Source organism: Cyprinus carpio, chromosome B10 (genome assembly GCF_018340385.1).
Source record: "Cyprinus carpio isolate SPL01 chromosome B10, ASM1834038v1, whole genome shotgun sequence".
Taxonomy (NCBI): domain Eukaryota; kingdom Metazoa; phylum Chordata; class Actinopteri; order Cypriniformes; family Cyprinidae; genus Cyprinus; species Cyprinus carpio.
This window is the reverse complement of record NC_056606.1, coordinates 24,021,313-24,049,009: the sequence shown is the minus strand read 5'-3', so window position 1 is coordinate 24,049,009 and position 27,697 is coordinate 24,021,313. Positions and strand designations below refer to the sequence as shown.

The 27,697-nt window shown below is 38.0% G+C and overlaps 1 protein-coding gene across 1 annotated transcript in view; it reads right to left on the bottom strand.

Moving 5' to 3' along the window:
- Nucleotides 1-21,123, bottom strand: part of LOC109109953 (transcription factor RFX3) — a 46,014-nt gene extending 24,891 nt beyond the window's left edge. Inside the window, 10 exon segments of the mRNA XM_042733323.1 lie at nt 11,659-11,774; nt 14,221-14,333; nt 14,423-14,547; nt 14,904-15,023; nt 16,420-16,601; nt 16,959-17,033; nt 18,160-18,336; nt 18,338-18,416; nt 19,732-19,823; nt 20,819-21,123. Of these exon segments, the coding sequence (XP_042589257.1) occupies nt 11,659-11,774; nt 14,221-14,333; nt 14,423-14,547; nt 14,904-15,023; nt 16,420-16,601; nt 16,959-17,033; nt 18,160-18,336; nt 18,338-18,416; nt 19,732-19,823; nt 20,819-20,968 (1,229 nt within the window). The 5' untranslated portion in view covers nt 20,969-21,123.
- Between the last annotated feature and the right edge of the window lie 6,574 nt (nt 21,124-27,697).

The following is a 27,697-nucleotide window of genomic DNA, read 5'->3' as shown; positions in this document are numbered from 1 at the left end:
GAAAATATGAACCGCGTTTTTGGCAGAGTCTGAGTAGAAACAGCATGTGGTTTTGAAATCAATGCACTGAACGGTTTCTATACTTTCTGGCACGTTTGTCCGAAAAGCGAACTCATGATATTCTAGCAGCAGTCGGAAAAAGGCATGCACGCCACGGTCAACATCTACCCAACTATCCAACAGTGAAGAGCCGTCTAGTCCAGAAGAAACACAAAACCAAACCAAGCTCTTCTGGACGCAAATCAACCAGAACGAGTACATCACGTAATCTCTGAAATAATTCTCCAGCTGCAGAAAACCTTGTAGTAGCTGGTCGCTTAAAAAGGTGACTTTCACAAAAAAATTGCACGCGTAAATATAATTCAACATCACGATTATCAGAAAAAAAACTGGACGCGGTCAGACGGAATCTCGATCAGCCCTAGTTTAAAAATAAAGATAACATAATACATTGCTATAAAAAAAAAAAACAAATTAAAAAAAATGCCATAAAAAACAACATGAAACAGCTTCTGCGCACAACACAGTCGCTCACTGAACATAAGGTCAAGAGTGGAAGAAAATAACGCAGTTTCCAGTTTTCCAACAACAATTTTTCCAGTTTTTTCCACACATAGTACAGCGATTTACGACAGGTCAGGAATTAAAGTCATCTGTGAGGTAGCTGTACCTCCTGAAACCAAACAGCTGACTTCATCCTGAACATTACTAACGGATGCTGTGATCTCCTGTCCATCAGGTTCACATTTCACTCAGCCTTACAAAACACCGCAAACAAAAAACATCAACCTAGATCACCTACTTACTACTTAAATGAAGCGCCAGCGTCTGATCATGCAGATTAAAAAGAAATACTGCTATCAAATGATCAATCGCATCCAAAATAAGTTTTGTTTACAAAATATGGGTGTGTACTGTGTGTGTGTATATATACTGTATATATATAGAGAGAGATTATTTGCAAAAACATTACTTTTTTTTTTTTTTTTTTTTAACATTTTCAGAAATCTTTTTTATGTTATCATGTTTTTATTGTGTTTTGTGTTAGTTAGCTTTATATTTTTTTGTTTTAGTTTTTTACTTTTATATCAAAATAACCCAACTGCAGTTAGATTGAGATTAATTGGAAAGCACAATTAAAAAAAAAAAAAAAAAAAAAAAAAAAAACGATTTTGGGAAATTGTTAATTTTTGAGAGAAAAAAAAACAAAAAAAAAAACTCTTCATACACACACATACATATACACATGCATGTATATCTTTAAGAAAAATGTGATGTTTATATAATAAATATATTTATAATATATTGTTAAATTCTATGAACAAATATACACATGTATTTGTGTGTATGTATATATATATATATATATATATATATATATATATATATACACACACACACACATATATTATGTGCACAAACTTATTTTGGATGCATTTATTCATTTGAAAGCACTAAAAAAAAAATTTAATTATACATCTCATTTATCAAATTATTTAGTACTACAATTAACGTAAATGTTTTGATACTGAAATCTGCTTGTTTTTTGAACGAGAGACTCCAACTTATAAACTCTTTATCTACACTAATATCCATCCACGTTTGGTCCACGAGTCGTGTTTTTCAGAGGGCAGCTGATGAAGTAAAATGACAACATATGGGTCAGCAATCAGAGACCGATCCCGTCAGATTTGTGTTAAAGTGAGGTAGAGCCACAAGATACACACAACGACCAACACCTCGGCCGAATCCACGCTTTCACACACACACCGCTGACTCCGGGAGCGTCAGTGAGCGACGGACGAGTGTCCACCGTGACGATGCTCTCGCTCCGGCGCTGTGGTTTTCAGTACAGACCAAATGGAAAGCTGTTGTTTGGGTTAAGGCACTAAGATGAACCCGAGGTACATAAATCCCTGACATTCGCTCTGTTCTGCAAGCTTCCAAACGGCCCTGTTGTCTCCTCACACACTTGTGTTTTTTGGTCCAATTAGGAAAAGAAAAGACCCACAACGCAGTTCACACATGCAGCATATCTGTGCAACGACCACAAAAACTCATTTTCAAGCTACGGACCGAACGACTAAATCCACAAACAGAAGGCAATTGGGAAACACAGTTCAGAAGGTGAAAAAAGGCAAGCTCGAGATGTGTAGCCTGCTTCGATTATAGCAGCACAGAGACGTTTCCACTCCTGAAACCAACCCAAGAGCAAGCAGCACGTTTGGCCGATTACACGTTCTAAACAAAACTGTAAACCGTGAGCAGTGATCAATATCCACCGAGGAGAATAGTACGGTCTTCCCGTGGGTCTGAGTTCTGGGTCATCCAGAATGTTGTTTCTGTTAACCCAAGTGAAATAAAGCACACGACCATAAAGAGCACGGGTTTTCACACACTCATTGTGTTCTTAATATACGAAAAAAATGACTCCTTAAGATAAACTTTAAGATCACCTAAGTGTACTCAACTGTGCTATTTGGGACACCATGAATAGAAACTAAAAGGCACTTTTACCACACTATTCCCTATATTCAAAATGTATTTAGTCGACGTTTGTAAGCACACACTTGAGTTAACGTGTATAAAAGTGTACTACAAGTGTTAACTAAAAACACATTTTTTAAATATAGAGATAGTACACTGCAAAAAAATTACTCTCTTGGTATTTGTGTCTTGTTTTCTAGTATAAATATCTAAACATTCTTGAATCAAGATGAATTACTGTACAAGTAAAATTACTTAAGATGATTGTTTTCTGTAAAAAAAAAAAAAATAATAATTTATATATATATATATTTTTTTTTTTTTAGTTTTTCCTTAAAACAAGCAAAAATATCTGCCAGTGTGGTAATAAAAATCATCTTGTTTAGCCTTTGAATTCAAGATGATTTTCCTTTTTCCTTACTTTTTTTTTAAGGAAAAACGAACAATTGATTTTTTTTTTTTTTTTTTTTTTTTTTTTTTTTTAGGAAAAACGAACAATTGATAAAAATCTTAAATAATTTTTACTTGTACAGTAAATGCATCTTGATTCAAGAATGTTTAGATATTTCTTTAGACACAAATAGAGAATAATTTTTATCAGTGTGTTAAAAAGTGCATTTTAGTTAATATTCGGTGGTGTCCAAAATAGCACAGTTGAGTACACTTAGATGATCGTAAAGAAGTACTAAAGAATGATTTTTAGTATATTAATTACAAAATAAGAGCCGCAGAAATAGAGTATATTATGGAAGTGCACTTTTTTTCACCTGGGAACATTAGGGCTTTAAAACTTACAATCAGCATCTTCATCACATCCTGAAGCTGGTTTGCTTTGTGGATGATCTCTCCGAGTGTCACGGAGATCTGTTTTCCACCGAAGGTTTTAGAGACAGATGGTTTCAGACCGAGGCGTAGGTGTTTTCCCAGGCTGCCGCAGTGACGGATGGTGCTGGTTCCGCTCGAGCTGAGGATGTGCTCGGTCGAGGGTAGAGCGCTGAGCATGCTGGGTTGAACCACGCTCACCACCGCGCTGCTGCCGTCCTCCATCGCTCCCACCTGCAGCACCTGGATGACCTCCGTCTCCGCTTTCTCCCGCTTGGCCAGAGGCTCGTCGGTCTCCTCCATCTCCTCGTCCAGATCACTGTCCATCTCGCTCACCTCGTCTAGCAGACACCAGAAAGCAGCAGCATGTCATTCACAACCCGCTTCACTTCAACTCTGCAATGATTCTCTTACTTTGTATTAGTGTCTAAACATTCTTGAATCAAAATGCATTTAATGTACAAGTAAAATTATTTAACATTTGTGACCCTGGAGCACAAACCAGTCATAAGAATCAATTTTGTGAAATTGAGATGTATACATCATCTGAAAGCTGAATAAATAATCTCTCCATTGCTGTATGGTTTGTTAGGAGGACAATATTAGTCTGAGATACAACTATTTGAAAATCTGGAATCTGAGGGAGCAAAAAAATCTAAATATTGAGAAAATCATCTTTAAAGTTGTTCAAATGAAGTTCTTAGCAATGCATATTACTAATCAGAAATTAAGTTTTGATATATTTACAGTAGGACATTTACTAAATATCTTCATGAACATGATCTTTACTTAATATCCTAAATCGAAAATCTGTAATTTTTGACCCATACAATGTATTTTTGGCTATTGCTACACAATATAATCATGCAACACAAGACTGGTTTTTGTGGTCCAAGGTCACAAATTAAGTCTTGTTTTCTAAAAAAAGATTATAAAAATTGTTAGTTTTTTGCTTAAAACGAGCAAAAATATCCAGCAATGGAGTTATAAAAATCATTTTAATTCAAAAGATAAACAAGTTTATTTTTCTTGCCCCATTGTCAGATATTTTTGCTTGTTTTAAGGAAAAAATAAGAAAAAATTTATATTTATATATTTATTTATATTAATAGGAAAACAAGACTTAATATCTTAAATGCATCTTGATTCAAGAATGTTTAGATATTTATAAAAATATTTACGTAAGAGAATCAGTTTTTTGCAGCCAAAGTGGGGACTTTAAAGAGATAGTTTCACCCAAACATGAAGCTCAAGTCGTCCGTTTACTCACTCTTTTGTTGTTTTTAATGCAGTATTCCACAAAAGGAAATGTTGTTTAAATAATGTCCAGTGTGCACTAGTGATATAATGGGAGCGTATGGTGATCATCATCAAGCTTTTAAAGGGTTAGTTCATCCAAAAATGAACATTCTGTCATTATTCACTCACCCTCATGTTGTTTCAAACCCGTAAGACCTTCGGTTCATCTTCGGAACACAAATTAAGATATTTTTGATGAAATCCGAGAGCTTTCTGACCCTTGATAGAAAGCAATACAACTCACGTTTAAGTCCCAGAAACATTGTAAGAACATCGTTAAAATAGTTATCAGTGGTTCAGAAGAACTGTTGAATGACGTTGTTTTTCTTTGCACACAAAAAGTATTCTCGTAGCTTGATTAAATGGACTGTTTTACCGATGTTCTTGCTACGTTTCTGTGTAATTAATGACAGAATTTTCATTTTTGTGTAAACTATCCCTTTCAAAAAGATGCAAAAGTATCACAGATTGGTCCCATGCGACCTTAAAAGAGCCGAGGGAGTGTATGGTTTGATAAAAAAAACAAACCAAAATTCAGTTTAGGTGCAGAAATGACCCCACAATAACAGACCGGTTCATAAAACTTTATATTTCACATCTTTTGAAAATCTAGCTAGATAAGCACTCGTTGTGTAAACACTAGTGATGTTACATTCAACACCGAAGCTGGTATCAAACACATTTCACATTGAAGCGCTGTATTCGAGCTGGATTCGTTTCCCCAAAAGAACGTGATTCTGTGACGTCCGAAAATTTGCCCAATAAATAAGGACTGCAGAGTTAAAATAGACAGATCACGGATTTATGTTTGATTTTTTACTTATTTTAGTGGTAGTACACCGACACAAATAAATGACTTTGACAATGACCATTATTTATATCAAATAAAATGAAAAAAATTTTAGGATCAAACTAGCAGCTGTAATGCAGGTTTGGACGGTGTTATTCATTTTATGACCAGTAGATGGCCACAGAATCCTTCGAAACTCGTTCAGCCAACAGTTCATTAAATAACATATTCAATTTCAGTGTTTTTTTCATCGTATACCCGCAGAATACTCTGAATATATGGTACGTGTGAATGAATGGATGACCTTAGCATAAGTGTGGTTTTGGTCACAATTTCTGAAAATAATAATAATCGGCATTTTATTTGGTCTGAACCAAAGCAAGAGGACTAGCAGACTTTCCTGGTGTGAATACACCCTTAAATAGCTTGCACAGGACATTTAAAAAAAAAAAAAAAAAAAATTCTTTTGTTGCCTGAAATGAAAGAAAGGCATACTGTATTAAACAGCAAAAAGGGTGGTAATAAGGGTAAACTGACTTAATCTTCATTTTTGGGTCAACTATCCCTTTAAAACAAAATGAAAATGTAGGGCAATGTAGCTTGATTTTATTTATAAAGATAAAAAAGGGACAACTTATTCTACAATGGACCAACCTATTAGTCTCTCTATTAGTCAGAATGACATGAGTTTATCAAATTAAGAGGGATTAGTGGTGATGTCAGCCAAAAAGGAAATCTTAATGTGTGATGATGACTCTACCAAACCTTGCCTTATGATGAAGGAACACAAACAGTAGAGTGTTTGTACAGTAGAGCAATCCAGTCTCTCAAAGCAAAGCAACTAAATCTGAGAGTCCCCTACTGGGCTCGTTAGTCTGGACTGTAATTATGTAAAACTGTGTGTGTAATGGAGTCTCAGCTTGCAGTCTTGAGCTTACCTTTGTCGATGTTGGCAGGTGACATGGTATTCAGGTCCTGAAACTGCACAAAGAAATGTTGATTAGAGAGAAAGACTGGCTTCATGGCTCTTTACAGCTGAGCTACACAGACAGTCTGTACCTCTCCCATGACTCTGATGGGCGTCTCTCCCGTGGCCTGTGCGACGCGGTGCTCCACCAGATAGAACATGTACTCATCGTACAGCAGCCGGATCAGGTGGAAAGAGCCGAAACTCGCGCGCGCTGCGGAGGTCAAGTCTCTGATGACCATAGAGCTGTGAGAGTCCAGGGAAGCATGCAAGTAAAAAGTAGAGCTGACACTTCAATCGTAAGGGGGTAGTTGGTTGGTCTACTTAAAAACAAGGATCTGGGGAGATCCCAGCACGGTTACAATCTACACAAACTGAACCGAGTTGTGAAAAGTCTTGCCTGTAGAAGGAACCACTTGAGCAGGAACTGGCGTGCAGCTTTGGGCTGGGTTTATCCTCGTACGGCTTGAGCATTTGAGTGACCACGTTGTCCAGCCAAGCTGCCCACTGTTCCAAGGAGCTCTGCTGCTGGAGGGTGGCCTTGAAGTCCTGCTCGAGGCGTTGAACTACGCCCTCTTCACACTGGCACACCCACGAGGCCTGCTCCTGTACGTCATCAACAACCGGTCAGAACATCACTGCCGTGGATCTTATAATGGACATTGTGAGGCTGGAATACGCTACACGAATTTTGCACAGATTCAAAAGTCAGATAGTTGCCAAAATTCGGAGCCAGTCTGCAGATTTCAATGGATTTAAACTGCGTAGTGCATGACGGGCAAAGACTCAAACCTGCTGATTTTAGAACACATTGCATCTCTTAGAAACGAGGAGGATGTTTCTGATTTTGAGTTTCTCAGTTGATAATGACGTGAAGGCCAAGTATAGGAACCCTAGTGAAAAATAAATATAATACAATTTGTGCTAAGCATACTTCAAATGCATATTTATGCACTTAATAAAAATACCCTGAAATTGTACTTTTAGTATAATAATAAACCGGAAGTCTGCTAAATTGGAACAACTAATTTTTTAACGCACTTTAATTGTGGAAGTAGTGCAACTTAAGATATTTGATTGAGCTAAAGTGAAACTATTGCAAGTACATTTTTAATATCTTGCATTTCAGATCAAAGATCATACAATCCTCATTTATTTGTGATATTAAAACACATTTTAGGCTTGATATTAAGAAATTTTAGTAGAACTCAATTTTTTTTTGTATAAGTCAGTCTTGAGCACAGAAGCAGTCATAAGTAGCACAGGTATATTTGTAGCAATAGTCAACAATACATTGTATGGGTCACAATTATACATTTCTCTTTTATGACAAAAATCATTAGGATATTAAGTAAAGATCATGTTCCATGAAGATATTTAGTAAATGTCCTACTGTAAATATATCAAAACTTAATTATTGATTAGTAATATGCATTGCTAAGAACTTTATTTGAACAACTTTAAATCTAAATCTCAATATTTAGATTTTTTTGCTCCCTCAGATTCCAGATTTTCAAATAGTTGTATCTCAGACAAATATTGTCCTCCTAACAAACCACACATCAATGGAGAGATTATTTATTCAGCTTTCAGATGATGTAGAAATCTCAATTTCTAGAAACTGACTCTTATGACTGGTTTTGTGGTTCAAGGTCACATGTTACTAGATTTGAACTATAGAATGAAATTTATTTTTTACTAAGTAATCCATACTTAGTACCAGTCACAGCAAGGTGCCTAGTGTTTTACAGTCTATTCAGAAGTTGTGTTGTGTATTCCAGCCTTTACAAAAGAGTGCATGTTCAGAACTATGGAACTAAAGGCCAGCTTTCTCTGTCAGGATGCCATGACGTGTAAAACACACCTGCACATTGGCAAAGTCAACCCGGTTGAGATCGCTGAGCATCTGGTTGATCTGGGAGGTGTTCTGCAGCACTGCACGGGCCGCCTGCGCCAGATGATTCAGAGACGTGTATCTGCGGAGCGTCTGAGCGAAGGCACTAACAGCGGAAACCTGCGCAAAAGAGGAAGAACTTCTTCAAACTGGGAGTTCTACAGCAGACCAAGGCTTCTATTATCAGCTGGTAACCATCCACACTCTTACCTTGGTCTGGATCATCCTCTGGGGGATGCTGCTCATGGCATTGGTGAGCCAGCTCTCAAGGCTTTTGGCAAAATTACGGATGGCTTGAGTCAAGGCACCTGTGGACACAGACGGAGGTTTAGATTTACACTGAATAGAGGACAGGCAAGAACAGTAAGATTGATTTTTTTTTTTTTTTAATAGAAGTCTCTTCTGCTCAACATGCCTGCATTTATTTGATCCAAAGTACAGCAAAATCGTCAAATTTTTACTATTTAAACTAATTGTTTTCTATGTGAATATCTGTTAAACTGTAATTTATTTCTGTTATGTACAGCTGTATTTTCAGCATCATTACTCCAGTCTTCATTGTCACATGATCTTCAGAAATCATTCTAATATGATGATATTCTGCTCAACAAACATTTATTATTATTATTATTATTATTGGGTTGAAAACAGCTAAGTAGAATTTTTTCAGGTTCCTTTTTATAAATAAAGAGTTGAGCAGAACAGCATTTATCTGAAATATTTTTTTTTGTAACATTATAACTGTCTTTATCATCACGTATCATCAATTTAAAGCATCCTTGCTAAATAAAAGTATTAATTTCTATAATTTTATTATAGAATCTGTGTATAATGTTACTGGTATAGTTTATAATGTTACAAAAGCTTTTTATTTCAGATAAATGCTGATCTTTGGATTTTTCTATTCAAAGAATCCTGAAAAAAAAAAAAAAAATGTACTCAACTGTTTTCAACATTGATAATAATCAGAAATGTTTCTTGAGCAGCAAATCATCATATTAGAATGATTTCTGAAGATCATGTGACACTGAAGACTGGAGTAATGATGCTGAAAATACAGCTGCACATCACAGAAATAAATTACAGTTTAACATGTAATCAAATAGAAAGCAGTTATTTTAAATAGTAAAAAATATTTCACAATATTGCTGCTTTTGCTGCATTTTGGATCAAATAAATGCAGGCTTGTTGAGCAGAAGAGACTTCTTTTTAACATGTAATACTCACGTATCAGGACTCAATATAAGGACGGCCTGAAGGCAAAGGCGAGCGTAAAAGGTGCTCAGGATTGTTGACGGAGCTGTGAGTGCTGTGTGAGAAGTTGTATTCTGTGAAAGAAAAACTAATAAACCTAATGCTGCCAAAGAAAAATAAAAGTAGTGCTCACTGCTCCTGACTAAATATCCTTCGTAACATCAATAATGATTTATCTATATTTAATTTATACAGTGAAGACTATGCAGTTATTTTATATTTGATTATTACATTTCTGTACCTGAAAGCAGTTCTAGAGCTCATGTTCATGTATGTTATATATTTTGGTTGCATTTGTGAGTTAATAAAGATGTAGATGGTTGTTTAAAATAGGTATATAATGTCATAATATCGATTAATCGATTGATATACTCCTGTATCAAATCGTATCATATAATTTTTTGAGATATCTGCAAATATCGTATCGCTGGGTATGAGAATCGATATCGTATCGAGACGAATGCTCCGATTTACACCCTAGTTTAAAGTATCTCAACTGTACAGAACACTGAAAGAAAAGAGTTTCATGCTAATCCACAATGATCTGTGCCTTTTGAGGCTATGACTATGAAGAAAGACTCACTAGGAATGGGTCTCAGTACATCAGGGATGAGGATCTCCACGAGGGCCTGATACATCAGGTGATCACAGGTGTTCATCCACTTTAGCACTGCCTCGTTTCCACAGAGCAGAACCAGTCCGGTCCGCGGCAGGCGGCCCTCGATCTCGCTCAGACCCTTAATCAAAAATAATTATATTTTAACATTACGGTCACATTTTTGTTTTGATAGTCCACTTTAGACATTCTACTAACAGTAACTTTGCAACTACATGTCAACTAGCAGTCATTAGAGTATTAGTAGACTGTCTGCTTTATTTTGATGGGTCCACAACATACAACACACTGATTGAGAGAAACTTTGTCAACTTATTCTACTAACCCTAAACCTAACCTAACAGTCTACTCTTAGTAAGTTGACGTAGTTGCAGATGAATGAGAATGAGCTGACATGTAGTTGCAGATGAATGAGAATGAGCTGACATGTAGTTGCAGATGAATGGGAATGAGCTGACATGTAGTTGCAGATGAATGAGAATGAGCTGACATGTAGTTGCAGATGAATGAGAATTAGCTGACATGTAGTTGCAGATGAATGAGAAATAGCTGACATGTAGTTGCAGATGAATGAGAATTAGCTGACATGTAGTTGCAGATGAATGAGAATTAGCTGACATGTAGTTGCAGATGAATGAGAATTAGCTGACATGTAGTTGCAGATGAATGAGAATTAGCTGACATGTAGTTGCAGATGAATGAGAATTAGCTGACATGTAGTTGCAGATGAATGAGAAATAGTTGACATGTAGTTGCAGATGAATGGGAATTAACTGTTGCACATGAATAGAATTAGTTGACATGTAGTTGCAGATGAATGGGAATTAGCTGAGTTGCAGATGAATGAGTAGTTGACATGTAGTTGCAAATGAATGGGAATTAGCTGACATGTAGTTGCAGATGAACGAGAATTAGCTGACATGTAGTTGCAGATGAATGAGAAATAGCTGACATGTAGTTGCAGATGAATGAGAATTAGTTGACATGTAGTTGCAGATGAATGGGAATTAGCTGACATGTAGTTGCAGATGAATGAGAAATAGTTGACATGTAGTTGCAGATGAATGAGAAATAGTTGACATGTAGTTGCAGATGAATGAGAAATAGTTGACATGTAGTTGCAGATGAATGAGAATTAGCTGACATGTAGTTGCAGATGAATGAGAAATAGCTGACATGTAGTTGCAGATGAATGAGAATTAGTTGACATGTAGTTGCAGATGAATGGGAATTAGCTGACATGTAGTTGCAGATGAATGAGAAATAGTTGACTTAGTTGACATGTAGTTGCAGTTGTTTGAGTGTTGTTTGAGATGTATTTGAAGTTGTTGACATGTAGTTGCAGATGAATGAGAAATAGTTGACGTAGTTGCAGATGAATGGGAATTAGCTGACATGTCGCTGCAAAGTTGCTTACAGTTAGTAGAATGTCAAATGTGGACTACAAAAATACAGTGTAACCAATATTGCTTGTTTAATCTAATAAACTTGATGAAACATCAAAGAGGTAGGTAACAAGAGTAACTCACCTGTTTTCAGTGATGGTGACGCCCTCTACGGAGCTGGATGGAGAATAGCGCCAGAAAGTCTGCCACAAGTTCTCGATTAGATTGAACTGAAGGTTCACCACTACGTCCAAAATGGCCTACGTGTGAAAATGGTAACAACAACTTTAAACTTGACCTCAATGAGCTGAGAATAGGCCTTTATCACACTTCTGCGTGTTCGTAGGGCAGATGTTTCAATTAATAGTAGGGATGTAATGATTCACTCAACTCACGATTTGATTCACAATTTTGATTTCATGATTCAATTCAATTCACTTTTCTTTTTTTTTTTACAAAATGAGATTTAAGACAAATTATAAATTAAATGTGTCCTTTTATTATTGCTTGGATAAAATTCAGCAAATTTCTTTGTGAAATTGAAATATAAGACTATAATAATATACTAATATAGCACTTGCATATTATTGCTCTTTTGTTGGTTTTGATTGCTTCTATTGTCCTCATTTGTAAGTCATTTTGGATAAGTGTAAATAACAAAACTAAATAAAAAATTTAAAACCAATCCAAATCAAATAAGTAACAAGAAAAGTAAGATCTCTTCATACAAACAAAATAAGGCTTCGTCTGTGCTCTTTCCATTTAAAATTAGAGGCAACCACTGCATTTAAATCACGATCCAAACAAAGATGCTGCATACATGCAACACAAGCAATTTTTAAATCCAAATTCAAAATTTGAAGCAAAAACAGAATGATTTGACTTCAGTTTTGTGAAACTATACATAAAAAAAATATCTGCATGAAACAGAAACAGCAGACGAGCTGAACGAGACGGAGGTGGAGCTTAAAGCGTTTCCTTGGGTTACCGCTGTAAACAAAGCACTTGTGAAACACTGCAGCAGGTGGAGCCTTAAAGCGTTTCCTTGGTTACCGCTGTAAACAAAGCACTTATGAACACTGCAGCAGGTGGAGCTTAAAGCGTTTCCTTGGTTACCGCTGTAAACAAAGCACTTACGAACACTACAGCAGGTGGAGCTTTAAAGCGTTTCCTTGGTTACCGCTGTAAACAAAGCACTTATGAACACTGCAGCAGGTGGAGCTTAAAGCGTTTCCTTGGTTACCGCTGTAAACAAAGCGCTTACGAACACCGCAGCAGGTGGAGCTTAAAGCGTTTCCTTGGTTACCGCTGTAAACAAAGCACTTACGAACACTGCAGCAGGTGGAGCTTAAAGTGTTTCCTTGGTTACTGCTGTAAACAAAGCAGCGCTGCACTTATGAACTTTAATATGCTTCATACAGAGAGAATATCTGCATGAAACAGAAACAGCAGATGAGCTGAACGAGACGCAGATTAACTCTCTGCCAGCAGGTGGAGCTTAAAGCGTTTCCTTGGTTACCGCTTTAAACAAAGCACTTATGAACACTGCAGCAGGTGGAGCTTAAAGTGTTTCCTTGGTTACCGCTGTAAACAAAGCACTTATGAACACTGCAGCAGGTGGAGCTTAAAGCGTTTCCTTGGTTACCGCTGTAAACAAAGCACTTACGAACACTACAGGAGGTGGAGCTTAAAGCGTTTCCTTGGTTACCGCAGTAAACAAAGCACTTACGAACACTGCAGCAGGTGGAGCTTAAAGCATTTCCTTGGTTACCGCTGTAAACAAAGCACTTACGAACACTGCAGCAGGTGGAGCTTAAAGCGTTTCCTTGGTTACCGCTGTAAACAAAGCACTTACGAACACTGCAGCAGGTGGAGCTTAAAGCGTTTCCTTGGTTACCGCTGTAAACAAAGCACTTACGAACACTGCAGCAGGTGGAGCTTAAAGTGTTTCCTTGGTTACCGCTGTAAACAAAGCACTTATGAACACTGCAGCAGGTGGAGCTTAAAGCGTTTCCTTGGTTACAGCTGTAAACAAAGCACTTACGAACACTACAGCAGGTGGAGCTTAAAGCGTTTCCTTGGTTACCGCAGTAAACAAAGCACTTACGAACACTGCAGCAGGTGGAGCTTAAAGCGTTTCCTTGGTTACCGCTGTAACAAAGCACTTACGAACACTGCAGCAGGTGGAGCTTAAAGCGTTTCCTTGGTTACCGCTGTAAACAAAGCACTTATGAACACTGCATCAGGTGGAGCTTAAGGCGTTTCCTTGGTTACCGCTGTAAACAAAGCAGCGCTGCACTTATGAACTTTAATATGCTTCATACAGAGACAAGATGAAAAGAAAAAACACCATCTAAACTTTTCTAAAGATAGTAAGTTCCCCTCAGACACACATTCATATAAACTCCTACCTCTAAATGAATCGCCATTTGTTTAACATCTCAACCGATTTGAATCGTCACATTTTTGAATCGATTTTCAACCAGCTCGGGGTTAATCATTACAATCTCTACTTGGTAGGGCATCAGTATATATAAACTGTTTCAAATATTGATTTTTATTGCTAAGTCCAAACAAAACTGGCGTCTGTACTTTGGTAATAATGCAGGTGGAAATGCCTGTACGCTACTAATGGGAGCGGGATATGGCGACATGCGGACTGTGATAAAGGTCTATTGGAGCGTAACGATGTCCTAAACGACTGACCTCGCAGTGCTCTCTGTACAGCGTCTGAAGGGCTTTGACGTCCTCTGATCCGACGCCTTCCACAGGCTCTCCGAGGTCAAGTTCAGCGAACTCTGGCAGAGCTCTGGACCCGTCTAATGGGGCATATGGGGAAATTCAGAAAAGCTCTTCTATAACACGAAGGTGCGCGAACCGTCTCCAGTGATTTTTGCGTTATGTTTACCGAGGAACTGCTGATGATGCTGGCTTTGAGCGATGAAGGTCTGCTCTGCAGCGCTGGGTGTGTGCTGCCCCCCGCTGGAGAAGCTCTCTCCTGAAACGCCGTCGATCTTCGGTACTGGCTTAAATCTAGAGAAGAGACAACAAGAGATGAGCCCTGTTCAGAAACAAAATTAGCTACATTATAACTGAAATGGATAGCAACAAACTTTACACAGGTGTTACATTTATAGGGCCCTATGAAATCCGTTTAAATTTGTATTTATTTATTTTTTCAAATTCCTTTTTAATTTTTTTATCTAAAGCGACTTGCATTGCTTTTAAGGTAAACATTTGATCAGTTCATGCATTTCCTAGAAATTGAACCCTTGACCTTTGTGTTGCTATCGCCATGCTCTTCTGTTGGGAACACTACTAGCACACGTGACACTCGTGAGAACAGCGCTACAGATCTCTTTCCTGTGGTTTGACAGAGACTACAGTACCTCTGCTTCTGTTGGACGGGCTGCTGTCTCAGTGCCATGTACTGCATGTCCTCCTGCAACCGGTTCAGAGGAGAGTCCGGCTTCACGCGAATCCCGTAATAGTGATATTTAGAGTTCCCTCTAAAATCAAGGTGAGAAATGAGACTGCTGTGAATAAATGCAGCTGTGTAGAACAGAACAGAACTGAGTAGAGGTGTAACGACACACGTATTCATATTGAACCGCTCGGTACGAGGCTTTCTGTTCGGTACGCATTACAAACCGAACAATTCAATTTGTTGGGCTAATCCTATTACATTCGGAAAATAAAAGAGATTAAAGTGTGTGAAATATAAAGTTTTCAGTGCCACTGTGCTCAAAAACGACATGCTGTCTGCCCCGAGATAACCTCCCCTTGCTGGGTTTGCTTTTACTATTAAATTAAAATTACAATTAATTTGCCCCGCAATATTATCGCATATCAAATACGTTTCTTCTCATTTTTTGCACTATATGTACGGGCCACATGAGAAATATTAAGGGAATAAATGAAAACCGTTAGTGGTACACTACCGGTCAAAAGTTTGGGATCAGACCGATTTTTAATGTTTTTTTTTACATGAGTCTCTTCTGCTCATCAAGGCTGCATTTATTTGATCAAAAATAGAGTAAAAAATATAATATTGTGAAATATTATGATGTAAAATAACGTTTTTGTATTTTAATATAAATGAATTTTCAGCATCATTACTCCAGTCTTCAGTGTCACATGATCTTCAGAAATCATTCTAATATGATGATTTATTATCAGTGTTGAAACTGTTCTGCTGCTTAATATTTTTTGGAACTTGTGATACTTTTTTTCAGGATTATTTGATGAATAAAAAGTTAAAAAGAAGAGCATTTATTTAAAACAGAAATCTTTTCTAACAATATACACTACAGTTCAAAAGTTTGAGGTCAGTACATTTTTATGCTTTCTTTTTTTGAAAGAAATTAAAACTTTTAATCAGCAAGGATGTGTAAAATTGTTAAGAAGTGATAGCAAAGATTTACATTGTTAGAAAAGATTCATATTTTGAATAAATGCTGTTCTTTAACTTTTTAGTCATCAAAGAATCCTGAATAAAGTATCGCAGTAACTGTTGCTAAAATTGATAATTCTAATAATAAATCAGCATATTAGAATGATTTCTGAAGATCATGTGACACTTTATACTGGAGTCATGATGCTGATGGAAATTCAGCTTTGCATCACAGAAATAAATTATAATTTATATGATATTAAAATAGAAACCATTATTTTATATTGTAATAACATTTTGCAAGATTGTTGTTTTTTTCTGCATTTTTGATCAAATAAATGCAGTCTTGATGAGCAGAAGAGACTTTTGAGCGCTAGTGTTTCTTTACTCGACTCGGTGTAACTCTTGTGCAAAGTTTGCACGTTGCTTGTGTGTGATATCCACCTTTAAAACAGAACTATTTAGTGAACCGTTACACCTCTAGAACTGAGCGTGTGCGGGGCTGATTTTACCGGGTGCCCAAGCGGCGGGTGCGCAGCCCCATGAAGATGGAGCGGATGAGCTTCCCGAAAGACGCAGCATTGACCGGGTCCAGCTTCTGCTCCTGACAGTGGCGCAGGTAGTGACTGTAAAGCGTGGAGCGCGGCAGACTCACACCTTCTGCTGTCTCGTAATTATCCAGGAGCCATTGCAGCTGTGGAGAACAGCTGCATTCATCAGATAAAGTGCACATTTCTTTAAAAAAAAAAAATGCATCTTGTGTTCTACGGAAGGAAGGAAGGAAGGAAGTCACAGATTTGGAATGACAACAGTGCTGGACGAAACATCTGCACCAGTACAACAGTTAATATTACAAATGCTGAATGTATGCACATGGAAGAACAACACAAATAAACGATGCATATCCATGCCTTTTAAAAAGTCCACACTGAAAATAAACATTTACTTTAGAAGTGTTCCGGATTGATAATGTGACTCTTTTGAATGGCACAGTGAAGGAAAGAGAGAAAGCGAAGCAGATCGTGCAAAGCTGTGCATGTTCACAACTTACATGACTGTTGAGCAGCGAACTTCTCTGACTGGACAAACCTTCAGACTTTTGGAGCGTCTCAATCGCCATTTCAATCTGATAGACCAAAGAGCAAAAGAATAAAGGAGAACAAAAACAAAAGGGGGGGGGGGGGATAAATCAAATGAAGGCTGTAGCGACAGAGAGCTGAGCAGCAGAAATAGACCCGACTAAAGCATCCCAGCCACCAAAAACACACACTACAGCCCTGCACCGCGGATATAGTCATTATGATCCAGATTTTGTTAACTTTCTTTTAACAAACAGGTAGGAAAACCTCAACACCCATGATGCACTAGACTGGATCTGACTGTCTGTGAAATGCAGAAGTATCTGTAGTTTTTACAAAATGTCTTTGTTCATTAACATATAGTGCAACAACACAAAGCTGGCTGAAAATGGACAAAAATACCCTTTTTTAATGATGCTCAACAATTAAACTACCCTTTATTTATTCTTTAGGATTCATTTATTTAAGATTCTTTAGATCATTAAAATGTTTTTCACATCAAGGAAATAAAACCACTGAAAGGTTCTTTGGGAACTAGAAATGGTCTTTCTGTGGCATCACTGTGAAAACCCAATTTTGGAACATTTATTTTTAAGAGCACAGTAGCAGAAAGCCCACAGCATTTTAGAACAGACCCATTATCACAAAATCTGTTGATTTACTTCAATAGTTAAAAGCATATATGTGACCCTGGATGGAAAATTTAGTCATTTATGAGTTTTTTTTTTTTTAGATTAGATGTCATAAATTTACAGTTGAATAAATATTATTTTTATTGATGTATGGTTTGTTAGGAGGACAATATTTGTCTGAGATACAACTATTTGAAAATCTGGAATCTGAGGGAGCAAAAAAATCTAAATATTGAGAAAATCATCTTTAAAGTTGTTCAAATGGAAGTTCTTAGCAATGCATATTACTAATCAAAAATTAAGTTTTGATATATTTACAGTAGGTAATGTACAAAATATCTTCATGGAACATGATCTTTACTTAATATCCTAATGATTTTTGGCATAAAAGAGAAATGTATAATTGTGACTCATACAATGTATTGTTGTCTATTGCTACAAATATATCTGTGCTACTGATGACTGCTTCTGTGCTGCACGGTTCAGAGTAAGTTCAGCATGTTTTTGAACACTGTCGTGTGCGTCTGTGATTGGAGCTCACCGTGGCGGGGGAGGCTCTAGTGGTCTGAGCCGTGCTGTGAGGGGCGGAGCCATCCATGGAGTTTCCTCCAATCAGATACGCTCCTGAGCTGCTGATGATCTGGCCTCCTGACAGCCCCATGGCCAGAGCGCCGTTCCCGTTGCCGTTGTTGGCCATACTGTGAGTGCTCACCTGAGCCGGAGGCGCCCTGCGTATCGAAGTAGTTCCCGCCGCTGTTCTGGTTGTACAGCTGCGGTTCTGAGTATGAATACGTCCGTCTGCCGATAAAACAAGAGCGCTCGAGACACGGCTGCCAGCTGGTTTTTCACTCAAATGAGTTCTGACACTTTAAAATTATATCAGCGCACACTGTTTCTTTAATTGACTCGAGAAACATAAGTCGTGTCTTGATGGGTTCGCATCCTTTCAGCTTCAGGTGAGAGTGCTGTTTCCATGGAAACAGAAATCACCAAAGCATAACTATTTTATAGAGAACATTGCTTTTGATTGCCATTCTGAAATGTGCTTTCTCCATTCGGCTGATGACATTTTATTTATAATAGCCAATTTAAAAGATCTTAGCTTCTTGCTGAGTGAATTTCTAAATATGAGCGAGCCGAATGTTACTGAGAGAGAAAGCAGACAGAAGCACTTAGGAGAGTTTCAGGTGAACGTGCTTTTTTGCTTCTTCTGTAAAAAGCAGACGATCCCAAATTATTACCAAACGTTAGAATTAGACACTTTGTCAATACGCCCATGATAACCATAAAGGGAAAAGAATGAATCAACCGCTCATTCCACGAGGTGCAGTTCACACAGAATGCACTTTTGTGTTGATAAAGATGCGTCAGTGGAAGAGGAAACAATGCAAGAAGATGGGATTGAACTTCTCTTAACTTGAGCGGCGTGTTTTCAGAAAGCGTTTCATGCATGAGACGCGAGCGCAACAGTCAAACACATCCATGTTTACACAGAAAAACAATGGAAAAGCAGCACAATCAAATAAAACCCTGTGAAGAAGTACTGCTGTATGTTCTGATATGTTCTATGTTTGCATCACGGTGACAGACTGAAAGCTGCTGTTCATTGTTTTACATAACATTTATAGATAATAATACTCTACTGGTGTTATAACTTCACTCATTCTGAATCTGAATCACCTTGACTCTTGAGAATTTGTTTTAAAAGCACTTTCCTCGTATTATTTCTGACACACATAATATGTATAAGACAAGTTTGTATAAGATGTGGCGCTGTAGTTCATGCATCTTTTCTGCAAAGTTATTTAACAAGTGATTGTTTAACATTTACATCATGTTGACATCTTCATGTGTGCTGCACTCGGAGTAGAGTTTTCTTTAACAAGAGGGTTAATAAAGAACAAGTTACTTGAATCATGTTGTAGTCACATTTTCAAGCTGACTAGTTAAAAATCCAGAATCGGTCAAAAGTTGACAGTATGTGGACTAATTCTGCATTTTGCACCCTTTTAATGGTGTCCAAAAGCACTTATCAGTATTTGTGCTAATTACATGCATTTCAGAAATCACACCAGGGAGCGTGTACGTATTGACGGCTCATAAACACACTCACATGTTTCCATTGGTGTAAACGGCGTTGTTTTCCTCCTGAACGTACTGCACCTGTGTTTGATACACATGCTGGACCTGTTGAACAGTCTGCGCCTGAAACACACGACAATTACACCGACAGTGACTCACGTCTCCATAAAGACGGGAGAATATATAAATAAGTGGTTTCAGTAGCAGCTTTGCAAGATGATAGTAAAGCAAACAGCAGTCTATTACATTTACTACGCTTTCATCAAGATCCAAACACATATAGTAATGGACCTTTTTCACATTTCCATGGCTCTCAGAAGCTAAAGTCCTCATAGCTAGATAAAGTTCTATAACGGTAAAAGTACTACAACAAATATAGTTTTTACATTTCCATTTGCCCTAATAGCAAAGAAAAAAGGAAAATAGTAAGATTTGCTGAAAGATTTATCAAATTTGCCATCGCTCTGTCAGCTGTTGTATTAGAAACACTCATACAATTTAATGCCAAAGTCATAAAACACAAACTATAGTGTTATAAATGCACATTCAATAGGCTATTTTAAAGATGAAAATATAAAAGATTGTAAAACCAGATGTTATTAACTGTGGAAACAAAAAACAAAACTTTTTTTTTTTTTTTTATAATTACAATTCATCCAAAATTTTTCTCGCCCTTTTATTAAGTTAAAATACAATTGAAAATAAAAACATGGCTCATTCGTTTATGAACTGGATAACTCCTCTCTCACATGTTTGTTGCGTTTTAGCAAATACAATAGAGATATGTAGGAAGCTCCATCTACCTCAGCATCACCTCAAAGGAATGGTTGACCCAAAAATGACCATTTGCTGAAAATTATCCACAATGTTATGGATGCAGGACTCTTATTTTAGCCGGAAGCAACAGTTTAAAGTTAAAAGCGTCTTAATGCTGGATGTGTTTCATCTTTTGTCTTCTCCAGATGTTCACTGATGGACTGGAGTGCTGTGGATTACTTGTGGATTATTGTGATGTTTTTATCAGCTGTTTGGACTCTCATTCTGACGGCACCCATTCACTGAAGAGCAGTGCAGAGATTTTCATTTTTGGCTGAACTATAATAGCTTGTTAGACTCACCTGTTGCTGGACGGGCACCTGAGACGCCACCTGCTGGACACTGACCGCAGACGGCACAGGCACGCTGGTCTGGAGCGGCACGTTGGACGTGGAGTCAGCGCCTGCCTCTGGGGTCTGCATGGCGCCTTGGAGACACAAAATCACCATCATTCACAAATGCATCACCTAACTTTAACACTTAGTGCTAGAGCTTTGATCACTAGTAATGTTTCCATCCAGTGAGTTGAAGAGAACAAAATCGTCACTTCCTGATTAACTCTTTCCCTGCCAAACACTGAATTTTCCGTGTTTTCACTGTTATACACTAGGGGGGCGCTGTTACACATCTCCTGAATGAGTCTAGAATCACTCGATCAAAAACACAGACCATGAAGACACAGAAGCGAGCATCTCATATGGAAGCATATACATATGAAAATAATGTGATCATCAACACTAACGGCGTATAAATGAAAACAGCCTGATGCTAGCGAGGGAAGTGTGGATCCAGAAAGTGTTAAAGGACTGTGAAGCTTTGGGAGACATTACTGCAGCTTCACTTTGATAATATCACTGAATATGATCCAGATGTAGTGTCTGATAAAAACCTCAGCTTTTTGCTGAAAATGTTGCTTTTTTTATGAAACCTTCCTACATTCAAGGGTTGAAAAAACAATGCTTGAAGCTGGAATAAAACATTTTATTTATTTATTTTTAAGTGAAGGGGTCTTTATTTAGATGTATTGCAAGTTCATATATTCATACAACAAAATATTCTGGAGGCCATGAAATTTTAGTGAAAATCAGCAAAAATGCATCTTGGCATTTCCATCCAGGGTTTTTTTTTTGTGCGATATCCCAAAATGCACATAAAATAGGTGGATGGAAATATAGCTAGTGATGCTTGTCTTGCAAATGCTACCAAAACGACTCATCATACGAACACTAAAAAACCCTGAGGAAAAGAGATATATATATATATATATATATATATATATAATATATATATATATATATATATATATATATACATATACATATATGTTTTTTTTAATCAGTCCCGGGTCGCTTCCTGTCCTCTGCGTGGTGTGATTCTGCTTGCACAAGCACACAGCGCTGATGTGGACGGGCTCTGTGTGTTCTGGGCAGGTCAGTGAGTGGAGATCTCTGCCCGTTCCCAAAGCAATAAATGTAGTTAATATTTAACCGCCTCGACAGGTTTCTCTATACTCAGGCTTTAAGCTGATGAGATTTCAAAAGCAACAGCTCGCTGCTAACGTTCCTCCTAAATGCAGTATTGCTAAAATCATTAATGTTAGAAAATATGTATATTTTTATTGGTTTTTCGTGCATGCGAGTCGTACTGCGGCATGTAAACAAGCCGTGTTTGAGCAGCGGCGCTCGACCGCACACGCAGCCCAAGGCTTCTTAGCTGCAAAAGTTTCCATGATCAGGTCTCTGCAGGTTAATTACCCTCGTGCCTCCTGACAGCCGAGCATCTCTCCCCAGAGCTCCCGGCCACCTCCTCTTCCTCTGTTCCTCATTCACCTGAAGGGTGCAGGTGGTGTTGTGTTCAGTTCACCTCCCCCTCAGCCCTAAACGTCTGATTACCCAGCATTCCTGACTCACACATAATCACCGCCATTTCCAATGCACACGCTAACGAGTCAACAGACTTCATCCAGAACACGCTTAAACTATTCAGAGATAACATTCTAACGTTTTATGCCAGTTTGGATTGACATTTTTTTGGCGTTGCTCTTAAGGGGGTCATATGATGCTGCTAAAAATAACATTATTGTAATGCAATGTGTTTATTTTTCACATAATGTACATTATTGTTGCTCCTCTATGCCCCGCCTTTCTGAAACACGTTGATTTTTACAAAGCTCATTTGTCTAAAAAGCGAGGTGTGCTCTGATTGGCCAGCTATCCAGTGCATTGTGATTGGCTGAATACCTCAAGCGTGTGACGGAAATGTTCACCATACGGTGATGCCGTGTCCCGGCACGACGAGACAAAACCAATAAAACCCATTACAAACGAGGCATTTGTTGCATCCAGTGGGGACTTAATTACTGATTATAATGTCTTTTTATGCGTTGTGTTGCGTATCGTGCCGCGTAAACATAAAACCATGTCTGCTTTTGTGATCGGAGAAACAACGAATAACAAGCTCTACTCTACACTGCTTAAAACTCATGTTTGAATCAGTGGCAAATTCTTTAATAAGTAAACGTACTTACAGGCTGAGAGTCTTAAGCGCCAGACTGTCCTTGCAAAGATGGAACTGATCCACTTTATAGAAACAGACACCAGTATTGTAGGCTACTCTTCCAGTAAATAGTCCTCATCCTCCATAAAATGTGCTGCACACATCTGAATATTTGGGTTGAACTGTTCTGGAACAGTGTTGTAAATACAACTTAACCATTGATTTCTAGTCCTGTCCTCTTTTGGGAGGCCAAACAAAGTAGTTTTGGTTTCACAACGAAACACACAGCGTCTACACAACATTGCGGCGGTGGCAACAGAGAGAATACAAGTAACGCCGGCTTTCTTTGCGTGAACATTTGGGTGGTGTTTAGGGCTGTGTATTGCCAAGAATCTGGCGATACGATAAAGGGGTTGCGATACGATATGTTGCAATACACTGCGATACTGTAAGCAAGGCGATATATTGGGATATTTCTTATTTTAGGAATAGGATAAATTTTTAGGAAAGCTGTCAATAAGAACACACCACCATATGCAAACCTTAGCAATAAATAAATAAATAAATAAATAAATAAATAATGATTTAACCAGAACACAGTGGGATCTGCATTTGCAATAATCATTCCCAGTAACATTCAACATTATTGAAACACTTTTTGTGCAGTATGAGTGAGGGAGGGGGGGGGGCACATTTATTCCTCAAACACAATAGATCCATTATTGAAACTCGGTGAAAGTTTGATCATGGCACATTTGGTAACACAAACAGTACAAATGGCTTGTGAAAAAACACATATTGTCTATATGACACTTTCATGTAAGCAGAATCAGGGTTTTTCCTACATTGAAAATTTTTTGGCGGCCGCCAAAACGATTTTTTTGTCCCGCCAAAGCCTTATTTGATCTGTAGTTGGGTTTTGTGAGTGAAGCAGGCTACAGACGGAGTGACAGAGAGAACGAGCACAGCGTTTCAACCCCGCGCGGGCACTCTCCGGCCCCTATTCTAACGATCTCAACGCAAAGTGTAAAGCGCACGGCGCAGGTGCACTCAGGGCGTGTCCAAATCCACTTTTGCTATTTTAACGGCGGAAAAACAAAAACGGTGTTGCGCGCCGGGGCGCATGGTCTAAACGGGTTGTCCCTGTTCTCTTAATGAGTAATGGGTGTTTTTTGGGCGTAATGTGCAATAAACTAATCAGAGTCTCATCTTCCAACGCAGAGCCAGTTGCGCTCGTGCCATGACGTATTTGCTATTTACACGGCGGAATTTGGCAAGCGCATCTCCGGGATGAAACGGCTGCTCGTGTGCGAGCAAATAGACAGCCTAATTCTGATACATGCGATGACTATCCATTATGACATGTAGGCATTTTTATATTTAATAGCCTACAAAAAATTATTATGCATCGCAATCCTTTAATTTTTAATATTTGGCATGTTTGTGTGCTGCTGTGCGTCCGTGTGTTTAATAAGCAGCGTGCACTAACACGCTCTTTAATAACAGAAAAAACATCGCGCCAGACCAGGTTTGAGTTGGTCTATGGCGCAGTCTATTTTCAGCTCCTTAAAATAGCAATGCGCCTGAACACACCTCTTTTTTAGACCAGCACGCCCATGGGCGCACAAATGGGCGCAAATGCATTTGCTAATTAAACGACGTGGCACTGGACAGAAAAATGCGAACGGCGCCGGACTGAAACTAGCAAACACTTGCGCTGCGACTTGCGTCGCATTGCGCCGTGTGTATGATAGGGCCCTCCGTCTTCAGTTCTGTCTTTGCTCTCTCCCACGCATCAAAATCAACTGATCCTAAAGGTCGAAAGACCGAATCCATGTTTCACGTGGTGCATTCGGAGAATATTTTTGCTGAATTACCGCTGGGTGTGAATTGCAGTCAAAAACAAAAACAAAAAAACAATTGCCTTATCTTCTCTTACAACTTGTGACAAGCATTCCGCACATGCAGCTGACATAACTTTAAATAAACGCAGAAAAAAAAATCTATCCAGTTATTAAGTGTTTTTTTTTTTTGTGTGTGTGTGTGTGTGTGTGTGTGTGTGTGTGTGTGTGTGTGTGTGTTGACTTGTGTGTGTGTGTTTTCCTAACAGCCAGGATTCCCACACAACACGTCCGCAAAAGTCCGATTCGCGACCTAATGACTCCTTTGAGCCGATTCATTATAATGAAGGTTAAAGCAGTTGGTCTGCCCGTCAGTGTCTGAATCGGTGTATAACAAATCATTACTTCTTAGAAGAACATACACATCTGAAATGAGAAAGTAAGTGTGCTTACCCCATTTAGCAAGAGTGTTTAGTAAAATTTAGCCTTAATAATCCATGTATCCAATGTATAGGCCTCTGCCAATGTGTAGTAAATTACCTAGAAAATCATTTAAAGTTAGACTGGAGTGAGATGAAACTAGATCAAAGCACAAAGCAAGCTGTTGCTAGCTAGCTGCTAATTTTATTAAATTTTATATGGTAAAAAATTACATTATTACACCTTTTAACGCTACGTTTTTAATGCTACTTTTTAATTGATATGATTATACTAAAATAATTATCAGGTCTATCAAAAAAGGATTTTATCTTTCAAAACCATGAAAGCCAGTGGTGGAAAAATCACAGCTTTTTTTGCAAAGAGGTCAAGAAAGGATGACAGTGAGAGTGACAGGTAATATCTGTGTCTGATAATTGCATAATTTGTAAATAGATAAATTGTGATACCTTTGACAATTCAAATATACTTTGGTCTCGATGATGTTTACATGTAAAATAAGTTGTAATCGCTTTCTTTTACTATCTAGCCTGACAGTGATCGTTTTTCATGAATAAATAGGATGAGAAAAAAAAAAAAATCACAAATTGTTTCTTATTGTAATTATTTTAAATTTAACATTTATTGTCAATATTGGGCTCGCGGATCATGGGTACTAGGGTACTCTTTGCTGTGTGTGGATGACCATGTCGGTCAGCCACCACCGAAGACCAATTTTGACCCAGGAAAAACACTGAGAATATCGCTGTGGAGAGATCGCTAAACTCATATATCATCATCAGCGCTTGTTCCGCCATCAGTGAGTGCGCACAGGGTTGCCAGATTGCACAAATTAAATAAAACACCGGGCAGAAAGTGTATCCTTAAAGGAGAAAAGCTCTGTTTTGGGGCTTAAAGCTCTTCACATCTGGCAACCACAAACATGAACGCTAGTGAAGACTTGTTAGCAATGCAAGATAACGCAAATGCCGAGACCGCGACGCGAGCACCGCCCCAACTACACAAAACACCCCCAAAATGAGAGAAAGGTGCACCGAAACAGGAACTGGGACAATTCTTTCCTCCTCTATTACTAGCAGTGAACTGTTAACGCTAACATTAGTAGCGTGCCTTAATGCTAGTATTTCCTGTCACTCAGGATTTGTTCAGAGATGAAGACTGCCTTCTAGCGGCCGGGATATAAACTCAAAACGAAACAACTGCCATAATCTTGTATGAAATTTTTTTTTCCCCGATTTTCCGTTTTTGAGAATCGATACAGTATCGCCAAACAAAATATTGTGATACTCACATGTATCGATATTTTCTTACACCCCTAGAGGCGTTATGCAAATCTTGTGATACTGTGATGTATAGATGTTTTGTGTGTTAGATAGGTACGTTTTAGGAGGGAGTGGACGAGTCTTAACTTTGATAAAGAATATCTCTTTGGGTTTGAGACTTTAGTCTTTGCATCTTCACAGATCTTCTTCATTCACCAAGAGCTTGTAACACTCCAAAGAGAAAGAAAAACTTGAAATCACATCATATGACCCCTTTAAGATATCAGCAGAATAACACACTCAGCAAACTATCATCTAAACATTATCGATGAAATCCCAGAAAATATTGAGATATCATTTTGTCAATATTGCACACATCAACCCAGAACCGTTCATTAAACAGACGTAATTAAAATCCAGTTTAAACACTTCTTATTCTACAACAGATGAGGATTTGTAGTGTAAACACACATAAAACCCTCATCCTGTTTATAAATATGCTAGCAAATCAGAGACACATTGAATGTAACGTGACAAATGACAATGACGACAGTCGCTAGTTTATTACTTTCTGGTGTCCTTAAGTAATATGTATAGGTATAGCATCAGATTCACAGAAATATGGTAAATGCAAATGATACATTGCAACTATCCATTCATGCACTTAGTGAAATAAATAAATAAAGCATATCTATAAATATATTTCAGTTACAACTTAAATTACTTTGAATTTTGCCCAGTCGAACTCTGTTATTTCAGCACACGTGCATCTGTTACTTGGACGCTTGACAAATTAGACAGATGCAGAGACAGATGTTTATGGCCTGTGAAACAGTTCGTGTGACATGCCCTCATCCTAACCCAAAAAACACAAACAAGGTGACAGAAAATGCAGGCCACATTAAACGCAGATTCACTTGCAACAAGGTTTAAAACTGTGGGTCACACTTTATTTTAAGCTCCAATTCTCACTATTAACAAACCATTAGCTACGATTTTTCCTTCAATAAACTCCTAATTTTTTGCTTATTAATAGTTAGTAGGGTAGTTGTTAAGTTTAGGTATTAGGGATGTAGAATATGGTCATGCACAATATGTGCTTTGTACGTACTATTAAGACATTTAGAAATTAAATACTCAAACT